The following is a 27983-nucleotide window of genomic DNA, read 5'->3' as shown; positions in this document are numbered from 1 at the left end:
AAATTCTTTGCCTTTTTTCTGCTCTTCCCTCTTTATTCCTCTCCTCTTGAAATAACATTGCAGACACCATTTATTGTGTGACTACAAAGCAAGCGATTCAGCCTCTCTCTTTCTACCAATCCAGTAGCTTTGCTTCTTTTGATCGAAAGCATTTGATCAAAAGCATCCACCAGCGAAAAAAGCCATTCATCACCCGATAAATGGTGGATGTCAATGCCATCGTCGAAGGCGAAGGTGGATAGAGACATTGTCTGAGGCAACGACGGCATTGATAAATGAATTGAAAGAGAAAGAAGATGAACAGTATTATTGTCTTTTTTTTAATATTATTTTTAAAAAGTTAAATATTTTTAAAATTTTATTAAAAATATTATTTTTATTGATATTATGACTATAATCCTTATGGTTGTAGGCTTACGGCGAAGTCACGAAGACCTGCTGCTACGAACCACCGCACCAGGCAGGCATGAGTCCCGTCCCGATGCATGACACGTGGTTACCTTTGCCTTGCTACTTGTCGAATAGAAATTATATCTTCCCTTTTCCCGGTCTTGATCCTTCTCGAAACCACCGTTTCAAAATTTCAGTTTTCTTGCTTTTTGGTTTTCTTGTAATTTTAACTGAAAAAATACGCCTCTCGGACGCTCTGGAATTCCCCTGCCTCCTTGGCTTTTTTATTACTTTTTCAATTTCTTCTTTTCTTTAATCCATTCTCGTCTCTCTCGTGCCCAGGCTACTCTCTGTTTCTCTTCTCCTTTCACCGGCTTAAGCTGTCTCTCCATCATCATCATCATCTTCAGTCTCACAAAATAAGGTAAGTATCCTTTCTTCCCCATCTTTTCGTCCTTGGTATAATGGTATGGTTCTATTTTCTTCCTTTTCTGGTAAATTTTCAGCTATTTGTTACCCAATGTCGGTCTTTGACCATGTATTGAAACCTCTTTTTACAGACGAACTGCTTTCCATTCTAAATCTTGATAGTTCTTTTGATGATTCCACCTGACATTCATGAACTTAGTTACCAATTTAAGAAGTGGGTCTGTTCCGTAGTATATCTTGTTCTAAATCTAAGCTCTTTCTGTCAATCATTAGAGGATTTTTTAACTTTGGGAACTGAGCCTGGCATGTTTCAATTTGTTTGCATTTCTTAGCTTCTTGTAGAGTAAACGTGTGTTCTCTCATTTTTTCTATCTTTATTTTGCAAGTTAGTTATCTTTCTAATCTTCTCCAAGTGAGGAAATAGTTGGTTATGGACTAATAACTTTTCAAGGAAATGTGAATAGTAACAGCAAAGAAAAATATGCTGTATCTAGGGGTTGGGACTGCCACAAGGACAACAAATTGATTTGTTCCCTATTTAACACGATCGAGTGTGGATTTTAATGGGTATTGTTGTCATTGTTGCTGTTCAATTGATGAATGTGTGTTGATTTACAAACAGCATAAAAAATTCCCAACAGTCCCACCTCCGTTGGTTGGGAAAATGAATCCTATCAGCAATTTGACGTTTCTTTCTCGAAGCGGACAACCATCGAAATTTGCTTCCTTTGTCTCCTTGTTCTTATGGTATTATTCCAGTTTGCATTATAGCTTTTAAAATTGCTAAAGTTTTTTCTTTTTCTTAATTGTAAAACCCTTTTGGATTGAGGCTTCCAAAGAGTCATCAGTGTACACAAGGTTATCGAAAAATGGACAAAGAGGAAATACATGATATTTTTCTCTTAAACTCTACAAATTGAAGTTCTTTCAAGATTCCCATTTCATAAATTCACCTGCCTGTATTAATGCATATACTTGATTCAGTTTGGTATTTCCCTCCCACTGTGTTTATGGTGTTTGTGCACCCACCAGCAAGTGAAATCTGTATATTGATCGGCCAACTTGAGTTATCTAAGTTTCCAGAGCAACCATATATGGATTGTTAGGAATATGTTAGTCCTTTTGTGCAAGTACATAGCCCAAAACTCAAAACATGGACTTGATGTTAACTTTACCTTGATGAGACCAGGAGTGTTGATATTTGAATGAAGGAGAAAACTATTCTTCTGTCAGTTTTTAACTTAAGAGTGTGTTCATTTGAAATGCATATTTCTTGTTTTGGATCCAAAAGTCTTCTCATCTTCTCATTGGAACTAGCAGTTAACCGAGGAACAAGAAGGGCACAATTACAGAGGTTTCAAAACCAAGGAGGCATAAATAAAGAAACCAAGGTAACAGATAAGACTAGGAGAGCACATTGCATTTTACTCCTCGAAGAATGTCACTAAACTGTGATACAGGAGATCTAGTATATAATGAATTTCTCCATAAGTTAGTACAACGGGCTTGCAAGATGATAGTTCTTTAATGATAAATGCATGCATACTTTATATCATTAAGAATACAAACAAAATGCCACTCACTTCCTGTACTTTCTAATATTGCTGCGTTGGCTAGGGCCATGTCAAAATTAATCTATCTAAAATTTCCTACTTAACGGAAGATGCTTTCATCTGACATCCTTTAAACCGACCATAGTGGTTATGCTTGTTGGCTGTTTAAAGCAATGCATTCAAATGTACCATGTCTGCTTCTGCTAGACGTAAGTCCTCTTGCAATTAGGAGTTAATGAGCTGTTATGTATGCACTTATGTGGATGCACACCCAAAATATTGTAATTGGGAGCTGAACCTTGAATTTATAGAGTGTCATGCCATGAATTTCCCTTTAGCCTTCTGGCCATATATTATTAAGAGTTGGGATATAATAAATATTTATATTTACTTTTCAGTTTGCAATGGTATTAACTTGCATTTAGTTACATGTCAAGTCTTAAGTTCTTGTATATAGAATGTCTTAGATTGTATAATAAAAATCAAAGTATGTCATCGTTGTAAAGAAAACTTCCAAAGCAATTTTATGTACAAACAAGTATGCACTTAAAGTAGAAGACAAGACCAAATTACTGGTACCCCTCCCAAAATAAAGAAAAGGAAAAAAAGGTTTTTGTTGTAAATTGACCCCAGTATAAGGGTGTGGTGCTTTGTGTTATTATCTTGAAAATGATTATTAATATGTTATCATCACTTTTTAAAATGCAGGAATGGCTGAACAGGCATATACTGTGGCATCTGACAGTGAAACAAGTGCTGAAGACAAAGCAACATCGTTTTTCCCCGAAATTGCTATTGGAGTCGATATTGGAACTTCACAATGTAGCGTTGCAATATGGAATGGATCCCAGGTGGAACTCCTTAAAAACACTAGAAACCAGAAAATGATGCGTTCTTCTGTCACCTTCAAAGATGAGATCCCTTCAGGAGGAATAAGTGGCCAACTTACTCGCAATGAGCATGAAATATTCTCAGGCTCTGCAATCTTCAACATGAAACGCTTGATTGGTAGAGTGGATACTGATCCAGTAGTTCATGCTAGCAAAACCCTCCCCTTTCTGGTACAAACTCTAGACATTGGTGTTCGTCCATTTATTGCAGCTTTAGTGAACAATGTTTGGAGATCCACCACCCCTGAAGAAGTCCTTGCAGTATTTCTGGTAGAATTAAGAACCATGGCAGAAATTCAGCTAAAGCGACCAATACGTAATGTTGTGCTTACAGTTCCTGTGTCATTCAGTCGATTTCAGTTAACTCGAATTGAGCGAGCTTGTGCCATGGCTGGTCTACATGTCCTTAGGCTGATGCCTGAACCAACAGCTGTGGCGCTATTATATGCGCAACAGCAACAACAGACTTTACATGAGAACATGGGGAGTGGGAGTGAAAAGATTGCACTTATTTTCAATATGGGTGCAGGGTACTGTGATGTCACTGTAACTGCTACGGCTGGAGGAGTTTCACAGATCAAAGCCTTGTCAGGCAGTGCTGTTGGAGGGGAGGATATACTGCAGAATGTGATGCATTATGTCATGCCAAATTTTGACAGTTTGTTTTCAAACCGTGGCATTGGTGAAATCAAATCATTGGGTTTGTTTCGAATTGCAACCCAAGAAGCAATCCACAAACTAAGCTCCGAAACTACTGTCCCCATTGAAGTTGATTTGGGAAATGGGTCAAAAATTTGTAGGGCATTAGACCGTGCTGAACTTGAGGAGGTAAACAGAAAGGTGTTTGAGAAATGTGAGAACCTTATATTACAATGCCTGCATGATGCGAAAATAGATGTGGAAGATATTAATGATGTGATACTAGTTGGTGGATGTTCAAACATTCCCATGATAAGGAAGTTGGTTCTGAGCATATGTAAAAGGGCGGATACTTACATGGAGATGAATCCATTGGAAGCTGCAGTCTGTGGTGCTGCACTGGAGGGAGCTGTGGCTTCTGGTATCAGTGACCCGCTAGGAAGTTTAGACCTGTTAACGATACAATCTACCCCACTGAGTCTTGGGGTCAAGGCTGATGGCAATAGTTTTATACCCATTATACACCGGAATACTACAGTACCAGCAAGGAAGGAGCTACTTTTTAAAACCGCACACGATAATCAAATGGAGGCTTTAATTGCTGTGTATGAAGGGGAAGGGGAAAAAATAGAACAGAACCATCTATTAGGCTACTTCAAGGTTACAGGGATTCCTCCAGGACCCAAAGGGTCTGTTGAAATTAATGTCTGCATGGACATTGATGCTTCTAACGTGCTGAGAGTTTTGGCCGGTGTTATTTTGCCTAGATCTCAACAACCTTTGACCCCTTATATTGAAGTGAGGATGCCAACAGTTGATGACGGACATGGATGGTGTGGAGAAGCTCTGCTGAAGATATACGGCTCTGCCCTAGACATCTGTAGCATACAGAAGAGGATGCAACCCTAAGATGCTTGCTTGAGTCTTACATGGTCGCAGTTTCCTATGAACAAATCTTACAAATCCACCATAGAGAAGATCAAGACACCCAAGATGATTGCATGAGTTCTATTGTAGTATTGTTTGTATTGAGTCTTTCACAAGAGCTGTCTTTTCATAGAACAGGTCATCCTGTAAATGTAGTGTAATAAAGAATGTTTATAAATATAAATGAGCTTTGGATAAGTGGGCTTTTTAGATCAGTCATCCACTCTCGTCTTGCATTTGATGTTTTACCAATTTAAGGTTGATTTTGGAATTTGGTATCAATATCATTACTGTTTCTACTTAATACAAACTGCCATTTCTAAATTCTACGTAATATCTCATGATTCTCATCTATACAAATTGTTATTTCTACAGACGGTTCATCACTTCATCTATAGATCTTAAATGACTACCTAGGTGATGTGACCACATATTTTTCAAAAAATATGCAATGATATTCAACACAACCTAAGTTTTTGGGCCTCTGCAATGGGGGTTTTTCTTATTTTTGTATTAATTGGAATCTGGGAGTTCAATTGAACTAACAGATGCCTCCGTCTAGGGAAATAACCGGGAATGATGCCTAGTGAGTTTTGAATTTCCACCGCATTTGAGAGAGTAGGTCCATGAACCATGATCAGGAGGTTGGAGACATTAATGGGTACTTAGAAAATGTAATTTGGGATCAGTTCTGGCAAAGATATAAGAGATTGTCTCGTTTCCATTTATTGGAGCTATAAACGTCTCCCTTCTAGTTCTAGATGAGGCCTTGTGGGCTTAGAATCAAATAAAATGGAGGCATGGAGAGCTAAAATGAAATGTCCATGGGTGAATTAGTGTATTTTAATTGCGCAATATAATCAAGTACAGAGTGTCTTTGTCTGCTGGGACCTATTAGCTGGATTCCCCTTAGAGCGTGCAAGTACAGAGTGGCGTTATCTATATTTACAAACGAAGGTAAACTCCTGTTGCAAATCCAGCAATAGAAATAGATATGAGTGACTTAACAGATCCCAACGCCTCCTAACCAGCTTGTCATTCTGCCTACACGGATGTCCCATTACACTTGGCTTGGATCTGCTGCGAAAACAGACACCATGCCAGTGTTCTGTACACGTAGACGGTAGACCCCATGGCCCATGTTATAAAACACCATCTTATTCACTCGTGATTGTGATTGGTTACATAACCCATGATACACAGTTTTGCGTGCAGCACATCCCAACTCATTACACTTGTGGTCTCATGCATGGGTATTAACAGGCAGGCATGTAATGGTAAAACTGTCACAGATTGAAGGCAGGCTTTGATGTTATTTCTGCAGATCCTGATTCTGCTTTTTTTCTGCACGCTTCGATGTTGTTATTGATCATAATTCTTGTAAAGTTCTGTCCAGATTCATACCAGATGGAAAAACATAAAGTTTACCAGGTCACGGTTTTACCGGTTAACCATGGCTCATTTACTCGTGAAAAGTTGAATAACAATTAAATAACCAGAACCTGAAAGCTCATTGGGTCATCAAGTCGCTGATTCACCGGTCTGACAGCATTGGCATATTCACTTGTGATTGGTTAGGGGTAGATAGTTATTCAAGTTTGGCTCGTGAAAAACCTGACTCGGCTCGACCCATACCAAGCTTTGAGCCGAATACAAGCCTCATATATGATTCATCTGTCAATCAAGCCGAGTTAGAACATTTTAAAGTGAGCCTAACGAGCCTCTATATATGTATATCAGTATATATATATAATATATATACTTTTTTAGAAAATTTTATTGATAGGGATACAGTTATACTATGGTCCCTACACATAGTATACTTTTTTGAGACTAAAGAGGGAGAAAAATATTTCTATCTTCTTTGATCAAAAAACATAAGCGGCTAAACCCTTTCTTTCTCTTCCTTGGACTTTCAGACTTTCGTTCTCCTCTGCAGACTGCAGCTCTGCTCTCACAGGCCACAGCTCTCACCAGTAGGCAGTCGACGGTTTCACCCTCTCAGCTCTCACCTAGTTATCGAAAGTGGGAGGACTGAGGAGCCTTCCGGTCTCAGGTTTTCAGCTCTCAACTCCCATAGTTTCGACGCCTCTGGTTCTGATCTCCCTCTCTGCTACAATTACAAAATACACGAAAAGTTGCAGAAAAATAGGTTTTTCTTCTCCTCTCAGTGCTTTCACAACCGACATCCAACAACAACAGTACAAGAGCACCGGTAGCAGCAGGTCCAAAGGATACGGCTGTGTGAGTTCTTTTTTTTCTTCTTCTATTTCTGATTTGGGGTTTTCTCTACAGACTACAGTTAGGAGTTGGAACTTCGAAAGAATAAGCTTGGTTCATTATCGAGCTCGAGCCGAATCGAATTCAAACCTGTGAATTTTGTAATGGAACCAAGCTCGAGCTTATATTTCCAATTCGAACCGAGCTCAAGCCCGAACTCGAGCCTTTCCTACCGAGCTGAGCTCGAATACTCAAATGTTTGGCTCAGCTTGGCTCGAATCCACCCCTATTGGTTATGTAGCCTGATTCACGCACTTGTATCCTCAGCACAGCTCCATCTTTTAAAAATAACCATAATTAGAATCATTTGTCCACAGAACCAGAACCGGAACCAGAGAGAGATCTTGTCCATTATTTCAATTGCTCGAAGGTACAAGGTAGTTTGTGTATATATAATGAATAGTAGCCTTACATGATTCACCCTCCTGCTTTCAAAAAAAAAAAAAAAAAACATTACTACTGGCATTCGCTCAACTTATTTAAGAACCTCTGATAAAATTTCACTGTTCTTGTTCTCTATTTACACTCGAATACAAATCCCTGCACCTGATCTCCCTCGGCAATACACAGGATGAAAAAAAAATCCTCCAAAAACATTATTTACCCAATATGAGCGTATTTGTGCAGTCAGTTTTGACCACCCATACAAAATATGAATCAATGACGTGTAATTGGATGAAGATGAAACAAAAGGCCTCCGCTTTCAATCAAACTTCAATTGCAACACGGGTCTTAATAGGTTTGAGCTTGATGCCCAGATTCTCTGGAGACAGGAGTTCTGGAGCTATGCATGAATGGCTGGAGGGGGGCCTAGCAGGATTTGAGCCTCGACTTGATGATGGAGGGGGCTGCCTATAGTATCCGAAACCCATCAAAAAGAATTCAATAGGGATGAGCATGGCATAGGGGTGCTCCTCTGTTACTAACGATCCACAGGCTTGAACCTGCAAAATATGTCATCAATTCCAATGCAAGAATATAAAATCCTGCTTCTCTTCTGCATATAGCATACATGTAATAAAGGCTAGATCATTTGGTTTTTATCACCATAGAATTTAGGGCAAAAACGAAATCATATTCCACTACCAGCTGGGTTCTATTGAATTCAATTGACAAAATCCATCCCAAGAACATCCTGAAAGTTTCTGGATACTTCTATATAATTTGGGAACTTGGGAGCAGTTCTATTTCTTGGTGAAAGAACCAACTCCAGGATTAATGTAGCTGACCCCATATAGTTGGAATAAGGCTTAGGATGATGATGAGATCCATCTTCAGTATCCAAATATCCCAAGTAAATAATATAGTTCGTCTCCCCTTTGTATACTTATTTATTATTATAATAAATCAGCTTCTGTTGTTCATCAAAAAATAAAATAATATAATTTGCCTTTCTTTGCATTGGCTCATCCTTCCTTTTCTTGGATTGGCATTGGATACCATATTACTTATTAAAGAACAAAAATTACTGGATAAAAGAGAGCATATAAAAACACACTCAGCCGCCAATCCCAAAGGAGTTCATAGTGTGCCTCTGGTGCCTAAGAAAATCAAGAGAGAAGTCCAGCATCATGCACATCACAATGAAGAACGCAAAGCTGGGACCAAAAGAGAGATCCCTTTAAAAAATGCAGGAAATTAAGCTGGAAACCTCCCCCCCCCCCCAAACCGAAAAAAGCCTCAAGAAAAAGTAAGCTGGAAACAACACCAAATAGTTAATTAATTGAGGTTAGCTCACCCCTGCCCTTTCTAATACCCAAAAGAAACATGGACTCAAAAAACGTCCTGAAGCATCATTCAATCATGACACTGCCTCATCCTTTTCCTCGCTTGGCATAACTCCAGAAAGCTAATCACCGTCACTAATAGTAACAGAATTGCTAATGACCTAACTTAGATTCTTCCTTGGCTCTAGAATCTCTTTCCATGAAAACAACCCTAACTTCTAAGTGCCATTTACAATCTCAAGCCTTTTACTTATTTCTTTTTCTATCCCTCCTCTCAAAAAGTTAGAGGTTCTATCAAGCACAATTCCTTTGGCCTTAACAGCTAGTTTACCTAAAAAAGAAACTACTTGATGGAAACAATTAGCAGTGGCTAAAAAAACTCCCTGCATGTTGATCATGTTTGTCACACCACAGGCAAAAATCAACTCCTGTCTGCAAAAGTAACATGGCATACTTTTTCTTCTGTTTACATTGTGCAGAGGTTGTCAAGTCATTTATACAAACTCTAAATGATCAAGAAAGTAGCCACATCATAACATGATTAGGGACGAAATTGTCTGGATGTTCATCTCCTCACTCATCCTTTTTCATTGGGAAATTTTCAGCACAAAAGTCCAAGCCATGTCTTCAAAAAGAAGCCCATATGTATGGAAAACTTTTAAATTTAAAGAAAAAAACTTGGACAACTAATAACATGGTTTAAAATGTTCATATATTTTCTGACACTTCCACGACATATTTCCATTTCCATGTGTACCAACATGAAATACTAATCAACATATTCCCTAGTGAAAACTACTGGCACTAGGTAGAGTACTAGAGATGGTATTAAAGGAAGGTTTTCAGGCAAAAGCACCCCCCCCCCGAGACATAAGGAATGCAAAACCCCATTCGGACTGCATCCACCACCCACCTAATGGACATGATTACCACTTTGAGCCTGCTCAAAATTCTTCTCAAATGTTAAGTTAAATATTAGTTTTTGTCTGTATAAAAGTTATTTGGTTCAAATTTTGCTTCAACTGACTTTATCATATAGTTTTGATTCTGAGTTTACAAGATAACCTTGCAGCATATTATTTTATTTATTAATTCTAATAACTTTCTTTGATGGTTTGGAACAATACAATATTTTAAAAGGGTGTACCTATGTCTCTTTTATCATTTCATAAAATCACTCTATATTTTCACCTATTTCACAATGTGTCCACCATGTATATAATTTTTACAATATTTTTCCAAACATTTATGACATTGCCAATGTTCCCTACATTTGGATTACTGGTATCTCCACTGAAACGACGTATTAAACCATGACTAATATAACCCAGGGAGAACATTAACAGTAGCACTATATAGTTGATGATAGCTGATGCTGACTGAGGATTAAAACATGGACTGTCTAGAGGGTCCACAATCTGATGAACAGCTCAGATAGGCTATACCACCTTCCATGCAGCAGAAATAAGAACACATATAAACAAACATGTCCATACAAGACCACTAATACATCATTGTAAAGTGATCTGATGGAAGTCAATGCATCAAAAGGATCTTCGGGAATGCCCTAAAAATATGAATAGTTGCAAATTCAGAACTTAAAAAAGTGTTATCCCTTTGTAAAGAGACTGGGCCGAATGGGCCCTAACAGCCTCTTATGTGATATCCTTTATTTTATCTTTTATTTTATGTTGATGGGCCTCACTTAATGGGCCTGTTATTTGTTCTTATTTTATTTTTTTTATGTAACTGCCAAGCTGGCCGCCCACTTAAGGGTATACTTGTCATCATCAATTTGTTTTAGAGATTAATAAAAAATAGGGTTAGATGAGAAGGAAGACTAATTCGACTTCTTCTTCTTACCTCTTCTCTTCGACATACACAGCTCTTGCACTATCATTCAGATCTAATTTGTACTGTTAATCAATGATTTTAAACCTGATATTAGAGGACTGATTCACATCTTGGTATCAGAGCGGGTTCAGTTCCTCTTTCTTCTTTTTTTTCTTTGTTCCTGTACACTCTAAAATCAAGAGAGTTGGAGAGATAGGTTCTCTATAGTATAGAGAATCACTTGCCTAGTTGGTAGAAGGGTTTGGAGAGTTTAGTTCTGGCCAGATTTTGCCAAGAAGTGATGCTGTCTTGCTGCTGCCCGAAACCCTAGCCGACTAGAGATTTTTGAGTTACCAAGAAAGGTGAACCTTGGGTGTGGCGCTCTGTGCTTGGAAGGTGTCTTGTGATTGCTAAAGGAGGGCGGTTCAGATTTGGAAGAGTTTGGGTTACTCTGGTAGGTGTGGCAGTGTCTTCTCTCTCCCGCTCATCTGCTAGATGGAGCAAAACCCTAGCTTTTCAAGCACCCAAGTTTTGGTTTGACTTCAAGTAAGTTCACATAGTCAAAATTTTTTGTTCTTTGATTTTCGTTTGATTAATGGAGACATATGGAAGTGAGTTCAAGCAGGTGCCAGCTTCTGGACCTGCTCCAGTAGATTCCGTTTTGACAGGTGTTACCACAATTAAGCTAGATGGGACGAACTATCTTGCTTGGGCACAGTCTATAAAAATCTATGTTTGTAGTAGAGGAAAACTCGGGTATCTCACAGGCAGCAAGGTGAAACCCGAAGAGACAGACCCTGAATTTGAAATATTGATGCAAGAGACTATACTGTTATAGGATGGTTAGTCAACTCTATGCAACCTCATATAAGCCAGCACTATCTTTGGATGTCTTCGGCTAAGGAGATATGGTACAGTGTAACTGAGACCTATTCACAGAAACCGAATGTAGCCAGAGCATACAAATTGTACAGTGATGTGAAGAACTTGAGACAGGGGGAGAAGAGTGTGGCAATCTACTACTCCATACTAAAGTCCCTATGGCAGGAAATTGATGTTATGGAAACAGTGGTATGGGAGAGTAAAGGATGTTGAAATGTATAGAAAGCTAGTGAAGAGAAATAGGGTGTTTGAGTTTCTCACTGGACTCAACCCTGAGTTTGATATTATCAAACAAAACATTTTGGCCAGGGATGAGGTTACTCATTCACAGGCATATGCTATGATAAGTAGTGAGGAGAGTAGGCGGCAGGCGCAGTTGCAGAGTCCATCTACAGAACATTTTGCACATGCGGGAATGAAACCGAAGGGCCCTACTGAGAAAAGAGAGCAGTTGTGTGAATATTGCAAGAAACCACGACATACAAATAACACCTGCTGAAAACTTCATCCTGAACTTCTTCCCGATAGGTTTAAGAACAATAATAACCCTAAGAAGGGTAGTCAAGTGGGAAAATCCAAGACTGCTAATGCTGCTACAGTGCTTGAGGGGGGGAAGTAAGGAAAGTGAAGAAAAATCAACTATTAAGCAATTGACTGCAATGAAGCTGGATTTTGAGAAGTATGGGAGGCTCCTAAATCACCTAGAAGCTACTATTTCTTCAACTCACCCTTCCAACAATACATCATCTTCATCGGTTTTTGCTCACTCAAGTACATATGCCTCAGCAAATCATGCTTCAGTTTCAGGTAATCATAAACTCCCTTGGATTATAGATTCCGGTGCATCAGACCATATGACCAGCCTATCTAACATTTTTTGTTCATACCATCTCCTCTCTGGGAAAGAGAAAATATCCATGGCCGATGGGTCACTTGCCCCCATCTCTGGTAAAGGAGATATAAAGACCTCTGACACCCTGTTCTTATCTTCTGTTTTCCATATTCCTAAGCTTAACACAAACCTTTTATCTGTTAGTAGCTTAACAAAGTCCATGAACTACAGCATAACCTTCTTTCCCACTCATTGTGTTTTTACCTGCAGTCTTAGAGGACGATTGGGAGTGGCCATGAGGCGAATGGAATATACTTGCTGGACACACCAGATCAAGCCTTGGGATCACCTCATGGAGTTGCTTTAGAGTCAGTTGTGTCAGTATGTTAACAAAATTTTGTTATGTCATTTTCGGTTTGGTCATTTGTCTTTTTCTGCTTTAAGTCATCTGTTCCCATATATGTTTAAATGAGTGGTTTTACCTAGTCTTCATTGTGAGTCATGTGAGCTAGCAAAGCATTGTAGACATTCCTATTCAAACAGTAATAAAAGATCTCTTTCTCCTTTCCATATTGTTCACTCTGATGTGTGGGGGCCATATAACATGCCAACCATGGGGGGCTACAGGTATTTTATCCTTTTTATTGATGATTATTCTCGTTATACTTGGGTTTATCTCATAAAATCCCGAGATGAAGTACCAATCATTGTGAAAAATTTTCATGAACTCATCATCACCCAGTTTAATACCCGTATCAAAATATTCCGCTCTGACAATGCTAAGGAGTTTTTTGAGAAAACCCTCTCCAACTACCTTGAAACTTTTGGGGTTATTCATCAAAGCTCTTGTTCCTACACTCCACAACAAAACGGGGTGGCGGAAAGAAAAAACAGACATGTAGTTGAGGTTGCCAGATCCCTTTTATTTGCATCCCATGTTCCTGTAAGGTTTTGGGGAGATGTTGTTCATATTGCTACCTACCTAATCAACCGCATGCCCTCCAGGGTCCTTGGCTTTAAAACCCCCTTTAGTCTTTTCTTCCCGGATGAGGATCTCTTTTCTCTCCCTCTCCGTGTATTTGGGAGTACTTGTTATATGCATATTCATAGTCACCAAAGGCATAAATTTGAACCTAAAACTCGTAAGTGTGTGTTTCTGGGATATGCCTCTACACAAAAGGGTTATTGTTGTTTTGATCCAATTCGTGGCACCCGCTTTGTATCTCGGGATGTCACCTTTGCAGAGTTGACTCATTTATTTAGTGTTCCTCCCGAGGGGGAGAAATCTAATGAACCCTTTGCTATGTCTTTAGTTGTTCCTCTTCTCATCCCTTGTGAGTCTGATCATGAGGTGTCCACCTCTTCCACTGGACCCACCCCTAATCCTCCTCTTGCTTCTGCTCCTACTCTCCAAAGGTGTTACCAAAGGCGGAGATCCAGACATATGCAAGTTGTTTCCACTCCTTCAGAAGAGCACCTGGCCACTCCCACAGTTCCTGAGGAAACAGGTCAGCCCTCTATCGACCCACCTTCGATCGTCCCTGACCTTGACCTTCCTATTGCTCTTCGCAAGGGCAAGCGGAAGTGTACAGCCCATTGCATCTCCAAACATTTATCTTACAACCTTCTCTCTCCTTCCTACTACTACTTTCTTGCTTTTGTCTATTCACATGTGATATCCAGGTCTGTACCGGAAACATTGTCTCAACCTGAGTGGAGGGAAGCTAATGATGATTGAACTTGAAGCATTACATAAGAACCATACCTGGGATGTTGTGGACTTGCCGGAAGGGAAGGAACCAGTGGGGTGTAAATGAGTGTTTACCATTAAATATCACTCTGATGGCTTGGTTGAGAGGTATAAGGCTAGGTTGGTTGCCAAGGGTTACACCCAAATGTATGGCATTGACTATCTTGAGACCTTTGCTCCTGTAGCTAAGATGACTTCAGTTAGGGTCTTGTTTTCTCTAGCAGCTACTTTTGACTGGCCCCTACACCAGTTTGATGTTAAAAATGCTTTCTTGAATGGAGATCTACATGAAGAGGTCTATATGTCTCTACCTCCAGGAGTGTATGGGAAAGAAATGAAAGGCAAGGTGTGTAAACTACACAAATCCCTTTATGGTCTCAAACAATCTCCTCAGGCTTGGTTTGAGAGATTTCGGGCTGCTCTTGTCTCCTTTGGCTACATTCAAACACAATCTGATCATACACTGTTCTTGAAGAGAAATGACTCTCTGGTGACCTTCTTGATTGTTTATGTTGATGATATTGTGGTCACGGGTAATGACATTGAAGAGACCAATAAACTAAAAGCATTTCTCCACTCTGAATTTGAAATTAAAGATTTGGGAGATCTTCGGTATTTCTTGGGCATTGAAGTTGCTCGATCTAAGGATGGTATATTCATATCTCAGCGCAAATATGTCCTTGATCTTCTTGCTGACACTGGTAAACTTGGAGCTAAACCCATCTCCACTCCCATTAATCCTAATCATAAGCTTTCTGCCACAGATGGTGCACCGTTGTCTGATAAGGGAGTGTTTTAGAGACTGCTTGGGATGTTATACCTTTGCATGACTCGACCAGATATTTCCTATGCAGCAAGTGTTCTCAATCAGTTTATGCATTCTCCCAGAGATACTCATCTAGCTGCTGCAGAAAGGATTCTGTGCTACTTGAAAGGTACTCCAGGGAAAGGTATTCTATTTGCTAAGCATGGTCACATGAAGCTGGAAGCCTTTATTGATGCAGATTGGGCAGGATGTATTGATGACAGAAGGTCCACCTCTGGTTATTGTGCTCTGGTTGCTAGGAATATTGTCTTGGAGTAGGAAACAATCAGTAGTTGCTAAATCCTCAACTGAAGCAGAATACAGGGCAATGGCTCATGGTGTGTCAGAATTACTATGGCTATGATCCCTTCTAGAGGAACTGGGGGTAGACCACGAGCAACCAATGATGCTCTATTGTGACAACCAAACTGCTATCAACATTGCACATAATCCGGTTCAGCATGACAGAACTAAGCACATTGAGGTTGATAGGCATTTCATAAGGGAAATAGTCTCTTCAAGAGAAGTTTGTTTACCATTTATCACATCAGAAGAACAACTGGCTGATATCTTGACCAAGGGAGTTCCCAAGGGGAAATTGACACACTATATAAGCAAGCTGGGCATGATTGACATCTATGCTCAGCTTGAGGAGGAGTGTAAAGAGATTGGGCCGAATGGGCCCTAATAGCCTCTTATGTGATATCATTTATTTTATCTTTTATTTTATGTTGATGGGCCTCACTTAATGGGCCTGTTATTTGTTCTTATTTTATTTTCTTTATGTAACTACCAAGCTGGCCACCCACTTAAGGGTATACTTGTCATCATCAATTTGTTTTAGAGATTAATAAAAAATAGGGTTAGGTGAGAAGGAAGACTAATTCGACTTCTTCTTCTTGCCTCTTCTCTTCGACATACACAGCTCTTGCACTATCATTCAGATCTAATTTGTACTATTAATCAATGATTTTAAACCTGATATTAGAAGACCGATTCACATCTCCCTTAATAAGTGGAATAGCAAAACAAGATTTCTGTAGTAACACTGATCAATGTTTTCAAACCGTTGTTGACCCAGACGGTCAGACCATTTCGCCCAGGAACTGTCCAAGCAACCGGTTCCATTTTACCCCAAACCTGGTCTCTGGACAAAAACTGTTGAATTGGTCAACGACCTAGCTGCCTAGGCAGTTGAACTATCGACCCAGCGGTTTTGGGCATTTTTATTTTATTATATTTTATCTTTTTCGTTGGAACAGGTCGTTTGTTCAAACCGTCGACTCGGAAATTGGTGTCCAGAACGGCTCCGGTTCCAAGTCGATTTTTAAAACCTTGACACTGATAATTAGGACAATGTTTGGTTAAGTTGTATAAAAGAAAATCCAAGCCAGTACAAGCTATACACTTGAATCCCAAAAATAGTTGCAACAATAATTGATCAGTTTAAGTAATAAATCTTTAGTTGTGACATAAACTTAGTGCTCTACTTTAAGGAAAATAAAGAAGGAAAGAGAAGTAAAAGCTAACCTCTACAAGAGAGCTGCTTCTCCTGTCCATTTTGGAACTCATGTGGAGAGCCTCAGCATAGAAGGGACTACTCTCACCAACAAAAATGAGACTCTTACATTGCAGCTTCTTCAAGTCCTCTGTCAGATCATGCCTCCTGTAAATAAGCATTTAATTACTATGGGTGTACTGGTAAAAGGAATGGACTCAATGCTAGATAAATTGTCCTTCCGTTCTATTTTCTTTCCAAAATCAATAAGCAGGTGATGCATAAAAAGAGGTAAGTAGAAACCATGCGCTAACAATTATGTCTTTTTTTTTTATTCATCAAAAAAAAAAACGATTGTCTTTTTTCTGTGGTTTATACTCATGATTGCTGTGAATCTAGTTAACAAAAATATGTAATTTTAATTAGCTACCTGTATATGCAATGTTATTTTGTAGTGGTAAGAATGCCAGGTATTGACTTTAGACAGCTGATAGCATACGCTTGTTACTAGGGGAAAGCCGAAATATTTGAGCTGCCAATAATAGATTGTTTACATATGTTCTTTATATTGTTGTTGGTGTTGTTCAATTGATGTATCCTTTTAACTTGACAGTTTGTTTACATTAATTACTTGTGCTACTCATCCTTGATACAGATGAGGATGCTACATTTTGATAGTATAGGTTTTAGGTGATGGGCCTGCTAAATACAAAAATACTACAGAGAAAAGAATAGCTATTTTTTTATCAGTAGAGAAAAGAATAGCTACTTATAATATATTTTGTTTTGGTTAGAGATGGTAGCACTTTTGCACCACTTGAATTTTTTTTTTTTAATTTACACCTTCCAATAAAATATATTTTAAGGTATGAGGACAATCACCAATTTTATAGCATAAAATTTAAACATGTAATCCTGTATACAATCACATATTTTAACATTACATTAAACCATTATGGTATGCCTGATATTTTTTCTATTCTGTTTGAAGGTATGGTGAGTCATCACCAATTTTATAGTATAAAACTTACAAGGAATACTGTATAGAATTATATACTCCAACATATATCATTTTTGGGCATGTCCATATCATGACTATGAGGTTAAATATGTCGGATACCAAAGCATCAAAGAAAAAATGTGTTAAATCAGGGTCATACTATAATTCCCATCGAACCTGGGCACTAAGAACTCTAGGAGGAACTAGACAGAAGATTCTCCTTGTATATCTTCAATGTAATCAAGTAAAAAGGTACAAGAATTTACTCATTAATAGCTTGAAGAAAATGCATGACATTTGAACTTTGCCTTTCATCCAGTAGCTGTTCAATCAAAACCAAAAAGTGCAAAGATCTAATTAAAACTGTACTTGAGGTGACAGATTTCAAGGACAAATACAAGGTTGTCATTTAAAATGGTTGAAAGGGTTCTAAAAACTGAACAGCTGTGATCATGATTTACATGTAGGGGGGAATTAGGAATCAATTTGATGATCCTCACCTTGCAGAACCCAGACAAGTCACTAATTCTGAAGGGTCAAAAATGTCCAGCATATGACACACTACTTTGGGATGGAAAAAAGTCTAAAAGGTATATAATCACTTGAGTAGATTGAATGAAACCTGAAGCCCCATCCCTATTATCACAATCTTGTATGCACAATATCTTGGGCTCTATGGTCTAAACAATTTCTCCAAAAAAAAGTCAACATCAAGGAAACCAGAGGTTGTAGTGGAAATCTCCTTACCCTTCGGCAAGCTTGTACTATGTCAGATTCTGCACCATACAGATCAGACCTTACTTCCTGAGACATGATAAAAAATCACAAAACATACAAAATAGGAACACAGAAAAACAACCCAAAAATCCAAATGAAGTCAAAGTACCTTACTAAAGTAACGCTGAAGAAGGGAATCTTTCACCATATCACACATACCATAGAAGTAGAGCAAGTTCAATATTACCTGCAAGGTACAAATATTTATTTTTCTTTTCAAATATGAAACTTCACATTGACACAGCAAGCAAGGATAAACTTTTTTTCCGAGAAAGTATATTGTGGAGTAGCAACAAACCCACCATGGATGAAGCAGCCTTGATTCCCTCCATGCATTACCACCCATTGTATTGGTTCATTGGCGGGTCATTAACAAGCCACCAATTGAACTGGTAATAGGCCAAATCTCCCATGATCCCAACCATCCAACTAATGATCTCTGAGAACCATTGCACATTCTAATCAGCTTTACAAAAGTGGTGCATCAGATAGGCAGGATATCCTGTTGTGCAGTTTGTTGGGTTACCTATCCAAGAGATGTCATTAGTGGATACAGCATGGGAGGAAACAGGTGCAGTCAAGAAATGCTGCTAGAGAAGCAAGGTCCTATTGTCCATGGTGAGCTGGTGTGCCATATTATACTTCATATTTTATGGGTATAAATGAATTGATGAAAGGGATAAAACCTTGTTGCAAAGCCATTCTGTCCATGAAGGTTCTCTGCAAAGCGGGGTAACAAGGATTAAGCCAAGAACACGTTCCCTGTATTTCATCTGCATCACAGAAGATAACTTGCAACACTAATAATATGGAGTAACATATGTTTGGTTGCACACAAAATGAAGGTAAGAAAATAGTTTCCTTAGAAAACTGATGTTTTTTTTTATCAGTCTTAGAAAACTGATGTTTAATAAGAAAACAAATCATATGCCAATTTTTTTTGGTGTTTAGTTCGACTTGGAAAACAAATTTTAATGGTCAAGATTCTTAAGAAATATGAGTGTTGCAGGATAAAACTTCTAAGTTCTAATAGCCAACCTCTTTTTGGAAAATGACTTACAGAAAATCAGAATTAATGTCATTTACCATAACTAAAACTTGCATTTTAGAAAATGCTCTTTTTATAAGTAACCTCAATTTTAACCAAACACATAAAATAGCAATTTCAGGAAATTATTCATCTTATTGCAACCAAACAAAGCACTAAAGGGCAGCTACAATATGAAAAGCAGAACATACCGCAAAAAGTGTTAGGATATAAGCTCCAGCAGTAACACCCAAGCAAAAAACCTCTTTCAGCCTGATAAAGAGAACCATCCAGAAGGAACCAAAACTAGGTTTTAGTTTATCCAAAGATTGAGTTTCATGAGAAAGTCATGCCAAAGATGATCCTCTTAATCATTAAGGTTAAGTTTGGGAATGCTTAAAAATAAACACTTATTTTGGGCTGGGAATACACCAATAAGCACTTATTTGTGTTTGGGAAATAGGCCCAAATAAGTGCTTATTCCTGAGAATAAGCGCTTATTCAAGAAGCCCAAATTGTGGACTTATTTTAAAGTGCTTATTTCCTTTCTGGCCTGCCACATCATTTAGAAAATACCTATACTACCCCTGTTTGAAATAAGTGTTTTTCACCGAACACTCATGAGCACTTATTAGAATAAGCACTTATTTTTCAAATAAGCACTCCCAAACTCTGCCTAAGAAAATTATAGGTCCAAGGTAGGAAAGACATGAAAGTCATTTTTATCAATGGGATAAGAGTTAAGACATCAAAATTTTAAGACTGTAGAAGTGAAAATCCCCATATGCACACAAAGAGATTACTATATCAAAAACAATAGGTTATACAAAGGGAACAAAAAATAGGAAACATGTACCATGCAAGAAAATCAGCCTACCAGATCAGTACATTAAAAGGCAATAAGCATTAATTAATATATTATATACCACATGAGCAAATGCACATGAACATTTCCCACAGATCCTCTGCAAGAAATAACTATAAAATTTATCGTGATAGTCTGTGCAATAAATATAATATCCATCACAAGTCATAGAGCCATGTTTATTTTGGATAGGAAGAAGAAAGATAAAGGACCATTACCCAGTGTTGGCCCTGGTTGACCAAGGTCTTGGGAGGGCTAGACTGGATGCGGACCAAACATTCAACATTTTTCTTGCACAAAGTGACTGTTCTCAGAACTGAACCTGTGTTTTCACGCTTATCAGCCTGAGAAGAATAGTTCCTAGGAAGAAGAAAAATTAGGTGATCATATAAAATCCAATTCACAATGAATTGGAGGTTCCTGTAATGTCAAAAGGTTGATATGGAGTATAATGTCATCAGAAAGGCTCTAAGCTCATCTAGGGGTCATACTGACAAGATGGGATATATTGCTATTCACTATGCCAAAAATAAGGCTGTCACTAGAACCCAAAAGTCCAAAACCTAATCTAACATCTGATCCAATCAAAATTTCTGCATACATACATAATGTATATTATAGATATTACATACAATTATATAAAATTTATAATTAATGAATTCAATATTTATATTTATATAAATGTATTATACCAGCCAAAAATTAATTTAAAAATTTTAATTATTTTTTATTTTAAGAACAACAAAGCAGGTTCGGTTTAAATCCAAATCCAACATGTCAGATTTGAAGTATCAATAATCAAATCAGATTCGGATGTGGCTGCATCTGATCTGAATTCGACTTGATTACAGCCCTAACCAAAACAGGATTTCCTACCAAACCAAACTAAGACAAAAGTCTCTTACGAAGAAGAAAAATACATCCATGAGCACTTGTATAAAAGGCCATTACATAATGTTAGTCCCAGTTACTTAGTATCTTGGGAGGGGTAGACTGGACATGGACCTAGACTTTGGCTTTCCTTTTTTTTTTTTAAAGTATACAAAGTGCCCCACTCTCAGAATATTAAACAAAAATGACATTTTCTTTAAATTAAGTAGATAAGCACTTGTTTATTCCAAAAACATAGCTATGTTAAAATAGCCACTTTTTTATCTTAGAAGAAACAACAAGGGAAAACCTCAGTCAATAACTGAATTGGCATTTTCTTTAAATTAATTTTAAGACAAAAGATTCTCAGTTGTAAAGCCTGTTTCTGACAGTTATTAATTGAGTACATGTATCGGCAGTCATAATTTAAGCACTCATAGTTTAACAATGGATATGGCATTAAATAGAACAGATTGGAAAAATAGAACCCATATAGCCAACCCCATATAGTTGGGATAAGGTTTGGATGATGATGATGATGATGATGATAATGATGTAACAGCAATCACTTCATCTGAAATGTCAAAACTTATTACTCAGGATACATTCATTGGACAGGATTTTTACATATGGACACAAGGTAATCTGGATTTCATGCTTATTCCCCAGGATATCATATTTCATGCCTCAGTCCAAGAATCATTCACATGACCCAATGCACATTTTTTATGAAACTTCTCAAGTAGAATTTTCCTCGTTATGTTAGATCAAGAAACAAGACAATGTTGGTTAGGCAACAAATGTGATGTTGATAAGTAGGATCTATAACATCTTAAACTGGAAAGAGGTAGCTGGCCTTGCAGCGTATTATGTTTCCAAATAAATAAGATTGAACCAAACCTGTTTTTGGCATATCCTACTATTTTTCAGATAATGGTGTGATGTACCCCGACACAAATAAAGCATAACACAGCCCAGTTTGCTTAACTAAGCAAAACAGAAATGGCTAATTTTGAGTATTTGGTGATAGAAGAGAAAAAAAAAAAGCATCTAAAGCAGACATCCAAGCAGATCCAGGATGTAAAGCTGTTGAAAGCGTAACATGTCAAATATCCTGACAAAGCATTTTGTGATTAATGGCAACACCAAGAGAGACTCAAATGAGAAAGCACTCTTACTACTATTAGTAATCCATCTCAATAATGAAAACAAATAATAATCACCATAGACAGCAATTAATCAAACATTAGAAAAAGAGAAACCCCAGAGATCCCTGAACAACCCATTCCATTAGAACATACATAAGAACATAGGAATCGAAACAAGCAATGAAGCAAACAACGAGAACGTTTACACACCGGAAGAAGTCAAGAACTTCCGCTACTTGGTCCGCTAGGTCGTCCACGCAAAGCAAGGGAGCATCTGAAGATATGGCCGCGGCTCCCAACTGCACGAACTCTTAATGTTAAAATCGGCAAAAAGAAAAGAATTCCAACAGACCGAGCAAATAAATACATGAGTACACAACATTGACAGAGAGAGAAGTGCTAAGACTGACCTCGTGTCCAGGGGCATCTATGTGATAAATACAGAAGTTGTGAAGCAGCAAAGGAGATGCATCTGGGCAAAATAAGAGACCTTGGAAACAAGACATATCTGTCAAAACCCAGACAAAACACTAAAAGTCAATAAAAACAGATTGAAAGACAAAACCCCATTAAAACCCTGCAACCAACGGGCGCGAAAACTAATTTCAAATTCTGAAAACCAAACTAACAAAAGTAGGGGGAACGAATGAATACAATTGAGAGCAACATCTGGGTATGTAACCAAAGCGGGCTTTTCTTGATCACCACAGACGAAAACAGAAATAGAACCTTTGCTCGTCTCAACCAAACATTCCTGCAAAAGCTCAGAAGAACAAACAGAGAAAAAAGAGAAAATGGCATTGTAGAAGAGTGAAGAGAAAAACCTATCTACGTTTACAATTTAAAACAAGATTTCCATATTATAATTGTTACCTTCCCTCCTAGAGGTATCACATCATCATCAATAGAAACCGAGTCGCTTGAATCGCCCATGACTTTACACAAAAAAAGAAAAAATGTATATCCGCCAAAATCAAATATTAGCCAACAAAATACTAAAAAAACTCTTAAACGCCCTCTTCCTCTTATTATCCGGTTGTCATTTGTTCCTCGTTCTCTCTTTCGTCCTCTGCTTTTGCGTATATCACAAACTTCAGAAAACAGTCAAACCACCCTCGATTTGAGATCAATACGGGAACGTGCACTTGCGATCTGTTTATGGACGTATCGACGATTCTTTCTGGCCCAGACATCTACCGCTGAGAGCCTGAGATCGATTAAACTGTCGAGAGAGAGAGAGCGTACTTCATCGGAATTCGTTTATTTTTTTTCTGAAAATGTTTTTGATGAGGCTAATTTTGGACATTTGATATCAGTATCACACAGCTGTACGTCACCACTCACCAGCATTCGAGTAGAAGTAAGTCCAGTGTTTAGAAAATCGGATCGGACCAGCCGGTTGAATCGTGACCCGAGGCTGTTTAATTACCACTAATCAACTTTTTATTTATGTTAATTAATAATTATTTATTATATATATTTTAAAAAACTGTAAATTAAAAGGTTTAAATCCTATTCATTTGATTTAAAAATTAAGAAATTTGTCATTCATCAACTGTATTTAAATACATTTAAAATTATAAAATATATTATATATTATTTATATTACTCATGGTATATAATCGGTTAGCGGTATATCTCTCCCTTCTCTTCTATGGTTTTATATCCGATCACATCGAATTCAATCATGACCTACAGACGTCAACATCCGCATATGAATAGCATTTCTGTAGATAATAAACCAATCGAATGCTCAGTGTGTTCTTGATGGACCAGGATCTAGGAATGCACCGTTGAAGAGGTTGAACAGAAGCGGTAACGATAGAGCAAAGGAGAATGTTCTAGAGGTTCGTACGTAGTGACATGAGGGAGGGGTGCTCACGGTTCGACAATCGAATCGTGGAGACCGGATCTGCTCTTAACACTTGGCGTTTTGCAGGCGTTTTACACGCATATCTTATTATGCATTGGGAACATCTTTCATACTTATTTGTTGGTGTTCTCAATGCACGGTGACCAGTGAAGCGCCTATTTGTGAGGAGAAGGTCCGGTCACCCAAGTCTATGGGCCATTTTTTATAACCAAATTGGTAGTATTGGTTTTTTAAAAATAGGTAATCAAAATCGAATCAAAATCTATTGGTTAATTGCTTGGTTGATTGGTTTGGTTAATCGTTAATTTTTTGGGTTTTAAATTTTTATAATATATATTATAAATATATATATTTATATATAATGCATATTTATTAATTTATAATATATATATAATATATATAATATATAAATATATATATATAATATATAATATATAGAAATATATGTATATCGGTCGGTTCGATTAACTACCAGTTTTTTATATTGGTTAATCAAAACTGAATCGGTACCTTCAGTTTTATAGAAACATCGAACTGACTAGTTCGGTTAACCGATTTTTTTATTTGGTTTCAGTCGGTTCAATTTTTCTGCTCACCCCTAACATGAGGTTGTGGATCTTCATTCACCGAATATAGTTTCAAAACAAGATAAAGTATGTGTTTGGTTCCATTTACATTTTTTCATTTAACGTTTGTATTTTATTTATTTGCAAAACCGATAAAGGTAATTGATGAAGGAAGATTTGGCCCGACCTCGTAACCACTCAGCACGTGGCAAAGGCAACAGCTCGGCACGGCAGTACACCCAAGGCGCGAGCTCCGAAAGGAGGAACCAGCGGTCCGAGCTTCCCACAAGGAGCTCGAACTCTCCCTTTGACCCCGGGCCTTACAAGGAGCACAAAGGGCAACAACCCGAACTGGCCCGCCCCAGGGCAGTTCGGGCCACACCTCTATTCGAACTCAAGACTTCACCTCGCACACCACTCCAGCACTTCGCCTCCAGGACGCCAAACTGAACAAACCGTACCTGACCTGACACCAAAGGAGTTCGTATCCTGAGGCGGCTCACCTGACTGACTTAGGATCTAACACTGAACAGCCACACTTCAACGGCCACCGCCACCTCCAGTTACAGAGATGACTCCGATAAAGAGAGCAGTGGCGATTCTGCCCCAGCAGAGGTGATGACACCCGAACTGGCAGAAGCGCAGAGGTAATCATACCTGACCTGACAGGAGCTTGGGAGTGAGTGTGCGAAGTGGTTATAAAAGGCCCCCTTCCCCCCAAGAAGAGAGGTATGTGATAACTTTGCGCCATCTGGTTTTTTATCTTGCCTTTGAGGAAATACTAACTTGAGCTTCGGAGCACTCTCCCTGGAGATACTTGCTTTCTCCCTCGTTTCAGGCACCTTTTGCTCCAGCCCGAGGCAAGATCATTGACAACTAGGACCGGCCGGATTGCGCACCATCAATTGGCGCCGTCTGTGGGAAACGCTTCTAAAAGCCTCCCTCTAAAACTCTCATAACCCCTTTTTCCCAAGAAACCCCAACACTCATGGCTTCTTCCAGCAATGCCGGACGTGGCACGGAGATGAACGCCACCGGGGAACAACTTCAAGTCCCCCTTCCGGTGGATGGGATCCCCAGCCTGAGTACGCCACGAACAGCGGCGCCCGTGAACCTTCCCGTCATGAACGTCCCCCTTCCTCTCCCTGTCGAGACAACCTTTACCGAACCAACTGTTGTTCCCCTGGCGACTAGCTAGAACCAGTTTGATGACTTGATGCAGTGCATGCGGGCAATGCAAGCCCAAATGCAGCAGTTCCAGCAGCATCAGCTCCAGCAGCACCAAGTACTGCACCACATCTCTCAGTATCACTATCAGCAGCAGTTCCCCCAACTGCCTTTGAACCAACCACAGCTTCCACCTCGGCACCCTGCTCCAAAGCCGGTTAAGCCCTCCCCTCAGGGCGGACACCATCACCGAGGAGAAGCCTTCCAACTTCAGAACCCCCCCAAGAGCCAGGCCTCATCCCCGGGCCAGAGGGAAAGAAAAATCACCCCCGCCTCGCAGCTCGTCGGCGGGTCGGGAACCTCGCCCGCCAAGTCAGCACCTCGGCACTCCAAGTCTGATCTCCCGCCCACGGAGAACCGATTCAGCATCCTAGCGGCGAACAACCAACAGTACAGGCTCATCGAGCTCGGCAACACAGAGGCCAGCAGCGCCAGTACCAGGCCCACTCAACAACGAAGATGCCGGCGAAGTCACCGAACTGCCACCCATGTCCTGCCCGAGCTCCGAGGTAAAGAAGAGACAAGCTCGAACGAGGTAAAAGCTGCCCCTATTCTCTCAGTTCCTTCCCCCCTCTCATCGGAATTCCTTGCAGTCCCCATGCCCAGAGATTTCAAACTCCCCGCTATAGACAAGTATGATGGGTCCTTCGACCCCAACGACCACGTCGATGCCTTCCAGTCCCAAATGCACCTAGCAATGGCCAGTGAATCATGCATGTGCGTGGCCTTCACCACCACCTTCAGGGGGGTGGCCCGCACCTGGTACAGGAACCTGGCCCCCAGGTCAATAAGAAGCTAGACCCAGTTCGTGCAGGTCTTCACCGCACACTTCATTACCAGCAAACGGTGCCCCAGAACCGAGGAAAGCATCTTCGGAGTAGTCCAGAGGGAAGGAGAGTCCATCCGGGGCTACATCAGGTGGTTCAATGACGCGTGCTTGCAGATACTGCGACAGGACCCCGTGGTGCAGCTCGTGGCGGCCAAGAGAGGAGTGACACACAAGGAGTTCAAATGGCACATGGTAGCTAGCCAGCCCACGACTGTAGCCGAATTCCTCAAGCTCGCGGATAAGTTCATGAGAACAGAGGAGGAGATCAACCAAAGGACCGAAAGCGGAATTGAGAAAAGGAAGAAGGAAGGCGAGCCCTCCAACCCATATGACAGAAGAAAAAACCCAGCCCGGGAGACGAAGCCGACCTAGCCGTTCCGAGCTCCCTTAGCAGCTCGGACGGACTACACACCCTTAAACACGAGGCGGGCCGAGATCTTGATGATGATCAAAGACGCCCCGTACGTAAAATGGCCACCTCGCCTAAAGGGGAACCCAAACGAGAGAAACAAAAACCTGTACTGCAGTTTCCATAGAGATCACGGTCATAGTATCGAACATTGTAATAATCTCCGGGACAAGATAGAGGGACTCATCCGTCGCGGGTACTTGAGAAATTTTGTACAACATAATAATAACAATAATAATAAGACAGGTCGGCAAGGGGAGCACGGTAGGGATGCCCCCGAATCTAGCAGCAGGCCAGCCGAACCGTCGCAAAGACAGCCTCCGGAAGAGAGACCAGTTCGGGGAACCATCCACGTGATAGTGGGAGGTTCGGTGGTAGCAGGTTGTACTTCGGCAGCGGCCCGGGCGTTAGTTCACGAAGCTGCCCGAGAAGAACAAAACCCTCCGAAGAGGCCGAAGGTGGAGGAACCGATTTTCTTCTTGGAAGACGATGCGCGAGGGGTCACTACCCACACGATGATGCGCTTGTCATAAAACTAAGGATCAACGACTTCGAAATCAGGCGCGTACTTGTTGATTCAGACAGCTCGGCGGACATTCTCTTAAAGTCGGCGTTTGACCAGCTTCAGTTGCAGAGAAGCAAGTTGAAGCCCGCGAACACTCCTCTGGTGGGCTTCAGCGGAGAGGAAGTCAGGCCCCTCGGGAAAATAACAGTACCTGTGGAAGTCGGCACATGGCCCTGTGGGGTCAGACTCAACCACGATTTCCTGGTGGTCGTGACCCCCTCCCCATACATTGCCATAATAGGGCGGCCAATCACTCATCTCCTACGAGCAGTGGTCTCCACCTACTACTTGGCAATGAAGTTTCCTACAGACTTCGGTGTGGGGGTAGCGCGGGGTGACTAGCTTGAGTCCCGCAAGTGCTATGTTGCCGCCCCGAAGGGAAAAACCAAGGT

General features: G+C 39.8%; 2 protein-coding genes across 6 annotated transcripts; one reads left to right on the top strand and one right to left on the bottom strand.

Annotated features, from left to right (window-relative positions):
- Positions 1–26: 26 nt before the first annotated feature.
- Positions 27–5043, top strand: HSP70T-2 (heat-shock protein 70T-2). 4 transcript variants are annotated; one of them, XM_088895215.1, is made up of 5 exons: positions 27–303; positions 413–492; positions 733–814; positions 2140–2210; positions 3081–5043. In XM_088895215.1, the coding sequence occupies exon 5, from the start codon at positions 3083–3085 to the stop codon at positions 4808–4810; it is 1728 nt and encodes a 575-aa protein (XP_088751341.1). In that variant the 5' UTR covers positions 27–303; positions 413–492; positions 733–814; positions 2140–2210; positions 3081–3082; the 3' UTR covers positions 4811–5043. The 4 variants fall into 4 exon arrangements, with proteins under 4 accessions (XP_088751341.1, XP_088751342.1, XP_010256011.1 ...); XM_088895216.1 differs by lacking the exon at positions 2140–2210 and having other exon boundaries at positions 28–303; XM_010257709.3 differs by lacking the exons at positions 27–303; positions 413–492 and having other exon boundaries at positions 568–814.
- Positions 5044–7414: 2371 nt separating this feature from the next.
- On the bottom strand, positions 7415–23455 carry LOC104596516 (protein NDL2-like). Of its 2 annotated transcripts, XM_010257711.3 has the most exons (11): positions 22996–23453; positions 22777–22876; positions 22533–22630; positions 22333–22421; positions 19452–19512; positions 18899–18985; positions 18322–18399; positions 18183–18239; positions 17702–17757; positions 16468–16603; positions 7415–8052 (listed from the first exon to the last, which is right to left on the bottom strand). In XM_010257711.3, exons 1-11 carry the CDS (start codon positions 23053–23055, stop codon positions 7816–7818), a joined length of 1059 nt encoding a protein of 352 aa, XP_010256013.1. In that variant the 5' UTR covers positions 23056–23453; the 3' UTR covers positions 7415–7815. The 2 variants fall into 2 exon arrangements, with proteins under 2 accessions (XP_010256013.1, XP_010256014.1); XM_010257712.3 differs by lacking the exon at positions 19452–19512 and having other exon boundaries at positions 18899–18932; positions 22996–23455.
- Between the last annotated feature and the right edge of the window lie 4528 nt (positions 23456–27983).

The sequence above is a fragment of the Nelumbo nucifera genome, chromosome 1 (genome assembly GCF_055504915.1).
Source record: "Nelumbo nucifera cultivar China Antique chromosome 1, China Antique-T2T, whole genome shotgun sequence".
In the NCBI taxonomy this organism is placed as follows: Eukaryota; Viridiplantae; Streptophyta; class Magnoliopsida; order Proteales; family Nelumbonaceae; genus Nelumbo; species Nelumbo nucifera.
This window is presented reverse-complemented; position numbering and strand designations above follow the sequence as displayed.

Bases quoted from the DNA above. Each gene is read 5' to 3' on its own strand.
- HSP70T-2 (XM_088895215.1), top strand. From the start codon at position 3,083: ATGGCTGAACAGGCATATACTGTGGCATCTGACAGTGAAACAAGTGCT.
- LOC104596516 (XM_010257711.3), bottom strand. From the start codon at position 23,055: ATGGGCGATTCAAGCGACTCGGTTTCTATTGATGATGATGTGATACCT. The intron at 22,631-22,776 runs GTATTCATTCGT...GGGTTTTGACAG, and splicing joins CCCAGATGTTGCTCTCAATT to ATATGTCTTGTTTCCAAGGT. The intron at 18,986-19,451 runs GTATGTTCTGCT...TCTGTGATGCAG, and splicing joins ATATCCTAACACTTTTTGCG to ATGAAATACAGGGAACGTGT.